This window comes from Protopterus annectens, chromosome 1.part0 (genome assembly GCF_019279795.1).
Source record: "Protopterus annectens isolate FY-2018-M chromosome 1.part0, PAN1.0, whole genome shotgun sequence".
NCBI lineage: Eukaryota > Metazoa > Chordata > Ceratodontiformes > Protopteridae > Protopterus > Protopterus annectens.
This window is the reverse complement of record NC_056725.1, coordinates 1140524677-1140539415: the sequence shown is the minus strand read 5'-3', so window position 1 is coordinate 1140539415 and position 14739 is coordinate 1140524677. Positions and strand designations below refer to the sequence as shown.

Here is a 14739-nt window from a genome sequence, read left to right as displayed (position 1 = left end):
GAGGAGCTATAAGACAAGACCGTAGGCATGGGAACCAGGCTTGATGAGGCCAGAATGGGGCTATGAGGATAATCTTGTTCCCCAACCGATGGGCTTTCTGTAAGAATTTTGTTATCAACGGAAGAGGAGGATAAGCATAAAGAAGACCGGGTGGCCAAGCATGAACTAGACAGTTTCTGGGTCTTTCCCCCGAAGGGGGAATTAGAATGAAAAACTTGTTACATTTCGCGCTGGAAGGTGACGTGAAGAGATCGCAGCAAGGCTGACCCCACTTGCGGAAGATCTGTTTCGCTACTAAGGGATTCAGAGACCACTCATAAGGTGAGAGGATAGTATGACTCAGTTTGTCCGTTAGGATGTTGGACCGACCCGGAATGTTTGTTGCTAACAGAAAATGGTTGGTGGATATCGCCCCATCCCAAACTCTCGTGGCCTCTCGGCAAAGAGGGTAAGACCTGGTTCCCCCCTGTTTGTTGATGTACCAGACCACTGACATGTTGTCTGACTGAATTGCAATAGTCCCTGGAGGGAGAAAGGCATGAAGGGCTTGCAACACTAAAAGCACCGCCCTCATCTCCAGAACACGGATATGCAGAACGGTCTCTGTCTGAGTCCACGTACTTTGGGCAGTTCTGCCCGTGTAATGCCCCCCCCACCCAAAGCGAGAAGCGTCCATGGTCACCGTGGCTTGGGGTTGCAGCATAACAAATGGTCGACCTTCCCGAAGCTCTCGAGATTGGAGCCACCACATGAGGGAATTTCTGCAAACTCTGCTGAGAGGAATCGGTAAGTCCAACGGGTGGTGAAGGATGGACCACTGAACCTGCTAAGTCCACTGGAGAATCCTCATGTGCAAGCGAGCTAAGGGCACAAGATTGATTGCTGCTGCCATGGACCCTAAAGCTCTCAGGACTAACTCCGCTGATGGGGCAGGTGAATGAAGAAGGGCTAAAACGTGTAAGGTCAAACTGCAAAGTCTGTCTGATGTCAAGAAGGCCTTGGTCTGAAGCATGTCTATTCTGGCCCCTATGAACTCCAAGACTTGAACTGGTTGAAGGGATGACTTCTTCAAGTTTATGGTGATCCCCAATTGGGACGCTAGAAGTAGGAAGCAATCCCTGGCTAAGCAGAGTAGATGCCTGGTGGGGGTGGTAAGGAGCCAGTCGTCTAGGTAAGGAAAAACCTGTATTCCCTGAAGTCTCAGGTGGGCCGCTACAACTGCCATGACCTTGGTGAACACCTTGGGGGCTGTAGTGAGGCCGAAGAGTAGGACCCTGAACTGGTAATGACTGGCCCCTAGCTGAAAGCGGAGGAACCTCCTGGATCGCCTGTCCATGAGAATGTGATAGTACGCATCCTTGAGGTCTATGGTGCACATCCAGTCCTTCTCCTGCAGCAGGGTTAGAATGGATTGAAGCGTGACCATCCGGAATTTCTCCTTGGCAATGAAGAGGTTCATTGCTGAAAGGTCGAGGATCGGCCTTAAGTCCCCCGTCTTCTTTGGCACCAAAAAGAACCTGGAGTAATTGCCTAATCCAGATTGGCCTGGGGGGACGTGCTGGATGGCTCTTTTTTCTAGCAGCTTTTTTACCTCTAAAGCTGCAGCCCCCCTCTGACTGGGTGGTACATCAGGGAGATGCCTTGACTGAGGAGGCAGGTTTATAAAAGGGATTGAGTAACCTCTGGATATTATTCGAAGCACCCAGCGATCTGTTGTGATGGACTCCCACTGGGCCAAGTTCTTCAAAAAATGCCCCCCAACTGCCTCCAGAGAGGAGCAGTTGGGCAACCCCTCAGGGCTGCTGTGTAGGTCGGTCAGAAAAAGGTTCCCACGACCCAAAGTTTTTTGCCCCCCCCCTCTGCCTCTGGGCCGGCGCCCACCTTGTCTCCCTCTGCCTCTGAAGGTCGAAGGGTCCTGAGCGTAACGGGACTGCTGAGACTTCCGGAACCACATCTTCTTTTGTCCTCTCTGGTTCTTGGAAAAGCACCATTGAGGAGCCGAGAAGTGGACTCCGACAGCAGACAGCATCTTCCTGTCTTTCTCGCTCTGAACCAATGTGTCGCGGACGGTCTTCCCAAACAGGGTAGAACCGAAGGATTTGTTCATGAAGGACGCCTTGAAAGGTTCTGCAAAGTCACAAAGCCGTAGCCAGGCATGACGCCTTAAGGCGATGCCGGACCCGCTGGCTCTAGCAGCCTCCTCCATGGCATGGGCAAGGAGCCACATACATGTGTTTGAAACAGATTTCAGAGTGGCCATGCGAGCCAAGAAAGTCCATTTGTCCTCAGCCAATATGGGCTCAGGGGGAGACTCAGCGTATTCTTTCACCAGATCCCGCTGAAGTCTAATTACATGGGCCAAATAATTCAGCACCGTTATGGAAAAGGTAGCTGAAGCAAACATCCGCTTCCCGATATGATCCATCGTCCGAGACTCCTTACCAGGGGGATGGATCGAGGAACTATCCTGGGCAAGTTCCTTCTTGGTGGCTGCTGCCACCACTATGGCATCTACCGGGGAACCCTTACTCCAAACCATCCTATCCACAGGGGGACTAAGAATCCTATCTGGCCCCCTGGGGATTGGCTCTACAGTATCCGGTTCCTTCCATGCCCTGGTAGTGATGTGGTCAACCATGGGGTTGGCCAGAGGGGACACCCAAGAGGTAGCTGGGCCTGCATCGAACACCTCCAGGAACACCGACTCGTCTGAGGAAGGTTTTTGGGCTGACCACCCCCCATTTAGGTGAAGCATTTCCATAATGTCTCCAAAGGAAATGTCCTCGGTGGGGGGGGGTGACCTGGGGGAACCTTCCCCTTCCTTCAAATTGGTGTCCTCCATGAGGGACTCAGGGGAGTCCAAGTGCCTCCTCCTACACTTACGTTTGTGAGGGACCTCCTCGGTGGGACTGTCTGAGGAGGGCTCACCAACAGGGTCGTGTTCCGCCAGTGGAACAGGCTGGGGCGTCAACGCAGGCTGTCCCTGGGACTGGATGATGGAAGACAAGCCCAGCTACAAGGGAGTGGGGACGGGATCCGAAGAAAGAGCAGGGGGTCTCAAACCTCTCGAGAGGACACTCTCCACCACATCAAAAGCTGAGGGTGAACCGATCTCTCTGGGCTCTTTGGCTGACACCCTCGGATCAGACGTGGGGATCAGCGTCGGAGCCTAAGCTCTCAGACCTGACAGGGAAGTGTGCTCCGACCGAAACGGAGCCGAAGACACACTGGCCCCCTCGGATCCGATGCACTGCTCTTGGTCCCGAAAGCTCGGATCCGAAAGGGGATCCGACAAACTCGAGGGCATGGCTGGCGTCGAGGTAGCAAAAACCATCGGCACCAACTCCCTGACTCTGAGAGTCCTCGGATCCGAAGGCTCAAAAACCCGATAGTGGATCGGAGAAGGAGCTATTGGGGCAAAAAGTGTGGCTGAACTCCCCCCCCTGGAGGTGGGGGAGGCAGCAGCACTCCCATCTACAGTTGGGTTTGGAGAAAACGACATCATCCGATCCATATCAGCGTCAAAGAGGCTACAGGTCGACCTAGAGGAGGCCACCGAAGCTGGCCGGGAGAACCGCTGCGACAACCTTGAAGATGGTCGGGCCTCCTCCTCCGGTTAGAAGCGTGGAGAATGGAGCTGAGGGGAGGAAGGCCCAGAGACCTTCTGGGGTGAGGAGAGCAGCTTGGCAGGCGGGGCCGAGTCGGCCTGCCGCTTGTTGCTTCTATGCCTCTCTTTCCCCCTCTCTCTCTCTCTCTCTCTCTCTCTCTCTCCTCTCTCTATTGTCTTTTTTAGAGTCCCTCTCTCCCTGGGAAGAAGCGGGAGGTTGAGTTCCAGCCAGGGGAGAGGGGACAGCAGGCTGAACAGCCACGGCTGTAGCCACTGAGGGAGAGGAGGAGGAAGCAGACTCCGCGGGTAGGAGACACACCAGAATCAGCTTATTCCTCCTTTCCCTCAGGGCCCAGGGGTTAAAGGCTGCGCAAATTTGGCAGACCGTTAACAAATGTTGTACCCCCAGGCAGAGGATGCACTGAGTATGGCCATCCGCTGGGGAAAGCTTATGGCCACACTTAATGCACTTAGAAAAGATGGTCTTTGGGGCCTCGGCCATGACTTCTGAACTAAAACACACACGCTCCCACACAAACACCTAAGGGGAAAAGGGGGGTCTACTACGTTTTAAACTATGAGGGGACGGTAAAACTCAGGGGTTTAAACTAAAAAATTATACTATCCACACACATCCAAAAGCTAAGAAAGATTTTGAGAAAATCTACTTGTAAGTCGCCTAAATGCTAGGAGCTTGAGAAACTCGTGCCCGACAAAGCCGCGGCAAACAAGATCTGAGGATTGGAAGGAGGTAGCAGGGTATTATGGATAAGGGGTAAGAGCTTGGAGCTCGGATCTCTAGCTTGGAAAGCTGCCGGGTCGGATCCGATACCCACAGGTTGATGATCAAATTAAGTTACCTACTTCAGATCTGATAATGTATAAATCCTGCCCTGAAAAGTAGATACTTCCTGCATGACTCCCTTATGCGGATGTGTAGACAGGCTTCTTTTAAGTCTAGGGTGACTAACCAGGCATCCTTGGCTAGCACAGGAAGAAGCTGTTGCAGGGTAAGCATTTTGAATTTTGGTACCACCAGGAAGGTGTTGAGAATTGAAAGATCTAGGATTGGGCACCAAAAAGCCCTCTTTCCTGAGTACCAGGAAGAGTCTGGAATAAAATCCTTGACCCCTCTGTTCTAATGGAACTGGCTGAATAGCTCTGATATTGAGCAGGGAAGCTACTTGGCTTTGAGCCTCTGTCCACTGGTTTGGAGGAACGTCTGGAAACCTGCTTGGGGTTGGCAGTGAATGGAAACAAAATTTGTACCCCTGGAATACAATGTTGATGACCCACCAGTCCTGTGTGATGGACATCCAATTTTCTGCATGAAGGGCAAGTTTGCCTCCTAGGGGCACAAGCAATTCGGCAGGGCTGGGGAGTGGAGTAAAGAAGTCATTGTGAGTTTTTTCCGTAAGGAGGTGGCTTACCACTCCCTGCTTTAGGGGTGGAGGCACTCCATTGCTTAGATTTCTGCATACCCTGAGACTGTAGTCTGGGGGGGGGGTCTGTTTTCCCTGGGTCTAGTTTGAGATAGCCTTGAGGGGGCTGGAAAGGACAAGTGTTTGGAAGGGCAATGCCTACTGAATCTAGAGGGTTGCACTTGTAAGAATTCTTTAACAGTCTGCATAGACTTAGCTTTTTCTTCCATCTTTTTAAGAACCTCTTCTGCTTTGGTGCCAAACAAACTGTCCTTGTTCAAAGGAGCGTCTAGTAACTTTGATTTGACATGGTCTGGCAAGGTCCGCTCCTTGAGCCAAGCATGTCTTCTCAGTACAGATTCAGTGACTGCTGCCCGGCAAGATGCTTCTAGGGCGTCAAAGCCACAATGCAAAGTATGCTTACTGAGTTGGCTTTCACAGTGCATAAGCTCCTGCAATTATTTATTTTCTGCACAGTCTGTAAAGGTTGCCACTTTTTGTTTAATAAGTTCCATAATATGCTGCTGGTACTTCAGCATGTGAAACTGACAATTCAGTGCCCTAATAGCAAGAGTTGCGGAGGTATATACCTTCTTACCCCATCTGTCCAAAGCTCTGGAATCCCTGTCCGAAGGGGTGGGATTCTTGGCTGTAGTAGCCTTGATACCTTTAGGTCCCTGGGAAATGATCTCTGGGTCAGCAGTAGGATTCTTGAAAAGAAATTTTGAGTGTCAGGTACTCTGTAGTACCTGTCTGGTTTCCTAGGGGCAGGAGGTGAAGTGTCAGGAGTAAGACTGGATTCCATAAAAACATCAACAACATCATCCAGGACAGGGGCTATTGCTAAAGGCCTGTGCTGAGGCAACTCTAGGAATTCTCTCAGTCTCTTTTTGGACTGAGGATAGTCTTAGCATTCCCAGTGGAAATGCTCTCTTAAGGTATGCAAGGTTTCACCAAAAGAAAAATCCTCTGGAGGGGAGGCAGAGGGCTGGGATTCCTCTGCATCTGAATCCTCATAAGCAGATAAGGGCATGTATTCATAATCAGAAATCTCAGAGTCATCGGACTCCTGGTCTGTAGAAGCTGTAGGGGACTGGTCTCTTTTCTTCTTAGCAGGGGAAAGCTGACTTCCCCTAATCAGCGTAATAAGGTCTTATGCCATTCTAAGCATTTGTTTTTGTAGCATGGGAGCAGGTGCATGCACTTTGGTAGTCGGTTTTCTAGGCATAGTGCATACTCTGGGCCTAAGAAACTCGGTAGTTTTAGTTAAATGGGTCCGGAGCCGCTCTGCAGGCACCTGCTTCTGAGGCAGTTCTTCGCTCAACCGATGTTCGACTCAAACCAACAACTTTTTTTAACCAAAACTACCGAGTTTTTTAGGCCCAGAGTCTAATCCGCAGTTTCCATAGTCAAAGAAGAGTCTCATGGCAGAGTCTGAATGGGTTTCAGTAGAGGCCTGTGAATCCATTGAAGTGGGCATCAGGGGCTGTGAAAGCCCCTCACTCAGTACCAGCAGACTGGCGATTAGCTTAACGGAAGCGCCACTGGCAGCTCTGGACCTATGCGGTCTATGTCTATCCTTACGTTTTTTCGGAATATCGGTAGTCGATGGCTTACCAAAGCCATTTCAGAATACGGAGATCGAGAGCGAAATAATTTAGTGACAAAGAGAGCCTGACGATGAATGGTTCAGGCATTAAACAAGGCACAAAACCAACAGCGAGGTACATTGTGGTCTGGGCCTAAACAGGTGATGTAGTAAGAATGAAAGTCTCTGTGAGGTTTTTGCTTTCCACATTCAAGACAATTGTTAACTTTTTCTGACATTGGTTAGAGCAAGAAAAAAGGATCCCCAACGGGATATTTTCCATCTGTCACTAATGCTTCATCCTCATTGGTGGGCTGACTCTTCACTTTATTCCAGGCTTGGAACTGTAATCTTTTAGACATTGGAGCACTTCTGCACCTTTGGTGGAAGCTTTTGAGCCTCTATAGAAAAACAGCCCAAAACGCTGGATGCACAAGAACCTAACAATTAACTTATCTGCCTGTGATCCCTTCACTGTCAGGAATGACCATGATGACACTTAAGATATTAAAGTAGTGCAATCCTGTTTCAAAAATACTTCTTTAATTAATGTCCTTTACATTTCTAGGCTTCTATAATGCTGCTAGATCTTATTCTATCACACTACAAGTCTAAACTGCACGCGTTTTAACAGCCTAGTTGAGGTGGTGGAGTAGCAAGATAAAAACCTGTATCTCTTTCTGTCTTCAGCTAAGACTCTGGAAGTCCAGTATATGGGCTGCTGCTTCATGAACTTAAAGTCCAAGACTTACAATGTTTGCAGGATACCCTCCAAATCTGCTTTTTTTTTTTTTTGCATGCGTGCTGAGCTCTGTCCTCTTGGTCTTCTCCATTAATCATCAATACAAAATCTGCAACCAGATTGTTCTTTCAACGTTTTGCTTTCCTCCTGAACACTGCAGTATACGAGTGTTCTGTTAAAAACTCAACTTCTTTGTCCTGGGTTAAAGATTTAGCCATTCACCTTTTGGATCTTCATAAGACTAATATCTAAGGAAGCCTCAAATGTCTTCATCATCTCAGTCATTTTGTGAGACAATGCTTGTCATGGGATCTTGTACTAACTCAGCTTTAGGATGGTTTTCTTTCCTTTTACACAAGAGACTGACCGAGGGACTGTAAGACCCCCATGGCAGGCGGAGGTCACAGACTAAGCTGCTCTCTATACTTTTTCACAGATTCAGCCCTGTGCTTAATAGTGCAAGTACTCAAATAAGCAAACTGGGGACAATTAAGCATTTCATGCTTCAGACCCAGGCAGAACAAACAAAGAGAATTAAAGTTCCTGTGGGGGGATTTGCTTTCCATACACTACACACACATTAGATCTCTTGCAAAGTCCAAACATAGTAAAACTACACTTCCTTCCAGGGTACTTAGTTTTATGAAGTCTTCTGGCTTTGGACAAACCAAATACTGATTAAGGTCTTAACTCACAGACACAAAGTACAGTGTTTGATTCTGACCCTCTAGTGATTGGGTAGGTTTGTAAAAGTCTGCAGTCTGATAGACTAGTGTTTACCTATGAGACACTGGCAGTTCAGACTCCAGCAGCAACAACAACTGAACAAATGGCACCAGTCAACAACCCTTTAAACTCCAATACCCGGGCATTAGGATGACGGGTGTCCACTGTGTCTAGCATTCATGTCGGCCTCAGACTTCCACAAGCAGGAAATCGCACAAGTTATTACTGCAACAGTGAAGTACAATTAATGTCTTCTGTTCATTTTTTTTCTTACTTCTCTTATTGGTTCTTGTCATTCAGAGAGTACTATTACAATGTAAAACTACACTTGTATGAAAAAGTTCTTTTATTCCCCTGCCCTCTTACTCTCTTAGTGTTTTTTAATATGATACAATGCTGCATTATGCAGATTCTACTTTGCCACTTCAATGTTTGTCTCCTATAACTAGTGTGCCTTCTTTCTCTGCGATTACCTATCATAACATCAGTAGATTGCCAGGCACCCAGTATATCACTAGGTGGGTTGGAAACTGGCTCACAGATAGAACCCAGAGTGTGAAAGTAGCTGACTCCAAGTTAGACTGTCACGAGTGGAGTCCCACAGGGTTTAGTCCTGTCCCCTCCTGTTTGGTATCTACTTCTCTGAAGTCCAGGCCAACACAAAGGGACTCTGGTTGACAAAGTTTGCAGATGATTGCAATTTGGGAGATGATATTAACTTCCCAAGTGATGTTAACATATTACAGAAAGGCCTCACTGAGACTGACTGGTGTCAGAACCATGGCCTTAAGCTCAATGCCAAAAAATGTGTCATCCCCTTTGGGAAAAACCCGGTTCCCATGAATTACCATATCAATGGTAGTCCACTGAACACAGAAGGCATTATAAGAGATCTAGGAACACAGGTTGACAGCAACATCTCTTTTCACCACCACATTGCCACTGCGGTCAGAAAGTCCTTCTATGTGGCACATCTCATTACTAAGGGTTTTGCATCCAGGAAGAAAGAGGGCATTGTCTCCCTCTACTCATCCGTCATTAGACCAATCAGAGTACAATGCCCCATTTGGCACGTACCTTACTAGACACCTGCAACAACTGGAGAGGCTGCAAAAGTACCTCACAAAGAGGATCCTAGGACTTAAACACTTGTCCTACTTGGACAGACTCAAAAAACTCCAACTATTCTCTGTCTCATATCGCCTACTTAGAGGCGATCTCTGCTTGACTTACAAAGCCATGTCTGACCCAGCTCTTTTAGAAATGTATCTTACCAGTGCTCACTGTAACATGCTTAGTTGATATACACTTACATAAATTTGAATTTGAACATAAACTCTCCTTAAGTGCACACAATACTGTAACTGATGTCTTGCTGCATATTAATTAAACCAGGAAGGAATGAGGAGAATGTATTTGAATAATACAAGTTTTAAACAACTACTATTTGAACATCTATCCACGGACTGGCATTGCTCCTGTGCCAAACCAGACTGACAAGATATCTACAACTCTCTCAACACACTGTCCACTCCTTATTTCATTTTCTCCCTCTCCTCAGTGTTTATTACTACTCAAAAATACATATATATAAAGGAATTCTCATTTGGTCATAATTATTATTTAATATGTACCCACCACTAACTATTTTTTCTCACAGTGATCTTCACTGAAATGTTTGTGTTTTTCTTTTTGAACCTGTATCTACTAGGAAACTGTATTGAATACTACTTTGTATAGACTAACTAGAAGATATGTATTCTGCATCTTACTATATGTATACTATTGTACTATCTAATTATTGTATATTGCTTATATTTCTGTGGAGCGTTTCTCCCCGGGCCGCCATTGAAAATGGGCTTCTGGCCCAGTTGGACTTTCCCGGTAAACAAATGTAAATAATAAATAACTGGGGTGTATGCATACACAAACATGAAAGAAAGAAACAGAAAATAATTATTTGAAGAAAAAAATGTGTTGGTGAAGAAGATTAGTCTGGCAGTTAGCATGGAGAAAAAGTCTGGCAGTGCAAAGGATTAAGTCTATGAATTGTTGTTAATAAACTTCTTCCTGTGGTCTCATTTCCTCAGACTTAAATTGCCTGATGTATGGCCATGAGCAAGTCACTTAACTAGACAATGCTCTGGGGGAATTGGAAAACTGGGCTAGGCTCCTCAATGATCTCCCAAACTGCAAGCCTAGTAACTATTTATGAACTTACAACAGCTTGTTTCCTTCTGGTGTTGCTACTTCCTCTGACTCCCAGTACCCTTCTGTTTGCATTTGCTGTTTTATTATATAGATTGCCTTTTTTTGGGTCCCCTCCCTTATAACATTCTTATGTCACTACCACCCAGACCCCCACATCCACTCCAGGTTTACCAGCCACTTCTACCCCCCCCCCCCCCGACTTACTCCATAAATCTGCTGAGGCCAGTCATGGAAGTTGAAATCATCCTGTGGATCCTGGCTGTCCACATCTTTTGTGGGAGATATCTGGTGATGTCCTACCCACTCCCCTCACTCATGTGGTGAAATAGCTACATCCAATGGATAGCTATGTAAGTGGGACACTGTCCTGAGCCCTGCAATGGAAAAACCAAGACTGCATACTACTGCAAATACACTAAAACACCTACATCCAATTTATATTTACATCAAATTAGCACAGAGGGTACCTTTAAAAAAACTGTTACACAGACTATAAGTTTTCCCTTTAAGTAAGCCTCCGAACCCTTTCTAGCCATGTAGATGTCTGAAGCAAATTAATTATTGCAGCATATTATGTTAGTGCAAAAGACCCTATTTCAAGAATCCCACAAACCCATTAAAATGAGTTTTCCCACAAATGTGTAGAAAGGGTATAGAAGTATGTGCATGACATGGAAGAATTACATGAAAATATGAAAGCCATATATATTAGAACCTTACCTCCTCAACCTGCAGACATAGGTACATCCAGCTACAAAACTGAATATTTAATTAGCACAAATTCTGAGTACCAAATAGCACACAAGTCTTCCTGTTTCTAATGGAAATGTGAGACACTACTAAGAAACACATTTAAAAACAGAATGACAAAAATCTTGGGAAAATACAAGTGCATCATCAATGAGGCAGTGTAAAATCTGTAGAGTTAAATGAACTGCATTGCAAAATGCTACCACAAAAGCTGACTTATTTTGGTTTCTGAAAAAAGAATATGTAAGACGTGCATCCTCTTTACTTTAAATTATTAGTGTCACTACTATGTTAGTCATGTAGTGCAGTTTTTTGTGGACTAGACGACTTCAAAAATCTCAAGTAATGAGGTAGGAGTCAGATAATTGCGTAAAGATGTAAATTAAAGCCTGAAAATATGGACATATTTCCCAAAATTAGGTACATCATGTGCAGTGGTAAAACCAGGCCTGAAAAATGTTCCTGCAAAATAAGGACAGTTCTGAGGTCTGATTACAACAAACAGAACTTCTGGGGTTATCATCCAGTATGCTGGAATGAAGTGGGGCATTTATACCACATTCACACACTTTCTGCTTAGTGGATACACAATTCTGAAGGAACGGGTGTCCAGTAAAAATCTTCCAATGTGCAAGATGTGACATTACAAAGCTTCAATTCAACTCCATTTTGGGAACCCTACTGTGATGCTACATTTCCCTCATTAGCAGAAAACTATCACTGGAGATGACTCCTGACCCTTCCTGCTAGTTTCACCTTAGGTATAGGGCAAACCCAAATTACTTCTATGGTGGGAATACGAGCCCTCATTAATGGCTTAGCAGCTATCAAAACTGAGAAAATCATGCAATTATCATGTCTTCAGATTTAGAAGTGGTGTTTTGGTAATCCACAGCATTTTACATTCTTATATAACAATGTGTCAGATACATACCAAATTGGTTTCTATAGGTGCAGAGATCTTCAGTTTTGGTTCTTTCTCTTTAATCTCATGCACTAATTCATTCAAAATGTGTGTCTGAGCCAAATTCTGAAAGAAAGTAGGCATTTATAAAATACAGTATTAACCCTTTACTCTGCAAAAATTCATGTCAAAAATACACAAAACTAATTCCTTTCTTCTACTTAGTCAGGTAATATGATGCATTAAAACAGTATTAAGTGCTTAAGACTTAACTTGGTAACTCCATTAATACAGTATTCACAACAAAAGCAGATATTTGAGGAGAAGGCAAAACAATGTTAAATTGTAGCAGTTTGGATTTACTAACCAATGAAGCTGCATGGGTCAGACCATTCTTTGTACATTTGTTTTTATTCTCTAGAAAGGTCAGCACTAGTCTTGTGCTAGTGCATGTACTGATGGCAGATGGCACAGGCATACTTGCTCGCATATAAATAGCATCACTGCCCTCTTCATTTATTCAAGACTAAAAGCTCTGCAGGGACTATGTGATTGTGGAATACAAATTCTATAGGTGAGCACTATTAAAAAAGGATCAAAACATACCTGAAAAGTACAAACATGAATAGGAAGCTTCCAATAACTCCCAGAACAGCAAGATGGAAGGAAGAGATTTACTGCTTCAGTAACCTCTTTCTGAGGATCTACTGTTATGTTGCATACCTCACACAAAAGTATGTTCAGAAAGGGTGAGTATAGCAGTAAATCATAACAACTATGGAGAATCCCAAGCACTAACAGGTAATCTTGGGGGGACAATTACAGCATCCCCTGAAGTACAACCCCCAAAACTTGTCCTACACCTAAACCAAGTAACGTGGAAAACCGACTGCACAAACCAAACCAATAACCAGAAAAAGCACCTCGGTAAAGCTACTCACAACAGCAAAATGTTGCACATAAATTACTTTCATCCTTTCCTGTCATAACACTTTCATATAAAACTCAAATATGAGTTATATATGGGATTTTGACCACTTTTAATAAAACTAACAACATTATTATTATTATGATTATTCATTTTTAACTTTTATTGTGATTGTTCTTCCATCCACCACTAGAAATAAGTTTTGTAACAATGTGATTTTTTTTTACAAATTGGGCGATGAATTTTGTTAATAAATTAATATGTAAAAATGTTTCAATGGGGAAGAAGGATTTTTTTTTTATTTTGCATAATCATTTGGTTTATTTGATGAGTTCTATATAGACGTGTTATGACAGGAAATTATGAAACAGTGATGTCCTTTTAACTGAACAAATAGTAGGTATTATAGGTTATATACCAGGTGCTTCAACTACGGAGTGTATTCTGATGAAGTCTTTATTGTGAGACAAAAGCGCTAAACAAATTTCATTTCTTCAAGTAATTTGTGTGCATTTTTGCTGATGTGAGAAACCTTGTCCTATATCAAGACTGAACTTCACAGCTTCTAATGTCTTACAAAATGGCAGTACGCCATTCTACTCCTCCTGTCATATCCTGACATTCACAAAACAAGCTATATAAATATAGCTGAAGTCCTTGTAGAATGAGATATTGCAGTATTTATTCCACCTGATAGAGAAAAGGTCAAAACAGCAAGGCTAGCAACTGTAACAGTGTTGTCTTTGAGATAGGCAGGCACTGTTTTGAAAGGAGATAAAAGGTTAAAAAGATCAGATTTTTTTCTGACAGAATGAGTCCTTATGGAACATTTTGTCAACTACCTTGTGAACATCTGAGGTATGTTCATAGGTAGGTTATAGGCTATTGGCCCTAGGGTCTATATAAGCCTAGCCAAAAAGGTACTCCGGCTTTCGCCACCCAAGAAAATTATTTTCCTGTGCCCCTGTCGAGCAGAGCCACAGAAGTGATCCCCGGGGTGAATTTCCTATCTCCCATCCAATCATCAAGATTTTTTTGAAGAGTGCTAATGAGGAGCTTTGCTTGATATAGATAGGCAGTTTGTTCCAGAGTATGGGAAGTCTCTGGGACAGGAATCTATCCCTCCAGCATGTTCTGTTTACTGTGGTGACAAAGTTTAGGTCCCTAGAGCATGTAGCTCGAAGGGATTGGGATTTCTTTAAGTGTAGCATGTCCAACAGCTCTGGGTTTGACACAGCTTTGTATGTTAGGCAGAGATCGCCTCTAAGTAGGTGATATGCGATGGAGTAAAGCTTGAGTTTTTTGAGATGGTCTGTGTAGGGCATCTGTTTGAGGTCAGTAATCCTCTCTTTGTGAGGTATTTCTGCGGCCTTTCCTGTTGCTATAGATGTCTTGTAAGGTACATACCAAAAGGGGAGCTGTATTCTATAATGGGTCTAATGAGTGACGAGTGGAGGGGAACGATGACCTCTATTTTCCTGGATGAGAAACCTTTTGTGATGAGGTGTGCCATGTAGAAGGATTTCCTGACTACTGTGGTGATGTGATAATCAAAGGAGAGACTACTGTCCACCTGTGTCCCAAGGTCTCTCATCACACTTTCGGTGTTAAGGAGACTACTGCCTATGTGGTGGGTCTATATTAGAACATTGAATATTTAACAGTTTGAATCACTAAAGGTCGACCTTTAGTGATTGAACTGTTAAAACATCGAATGTTCAGAAAAAAAAATAAAAACAACAAAAAAAAAACTAAACGGTGTAGGTAGGGGGGCCACCTCCCACATCCCCCGCTACTTAAATATACCAACTCTGAGACGACACTACATTGAAGTAAATGGAAATCTCCCCTTATGGAGATTT

At 44.4% G+C, this 14739-nt stretch overlaps 1 protein-coding gene across 4 annotated transcripts in view; it reads right to left on the bottom strand.

Moving 5' to 3' along the window:
- The window catches only part of USP45 (ubiquitin specific peptidase 45), a 2611314-nt gene that overhangs the window by 1303872 nt on the left and 1292703 nt on the right, over positions 1-14739 (bottom strand). For all 4 annotated transcript variants that reach the window (XM_044065130.1, XM_044065122.1, XM_044065103.1 and 1 more), the window contains exon 7: positions 11980-12075. In XM_044065130.1, coding sequence (XP_043921065.1) covers positions 11980-12075 — 96 coding nt within the window. The remainder of the gene's footprint in view (positions 1-11979; positions 12076-14739) is intronic.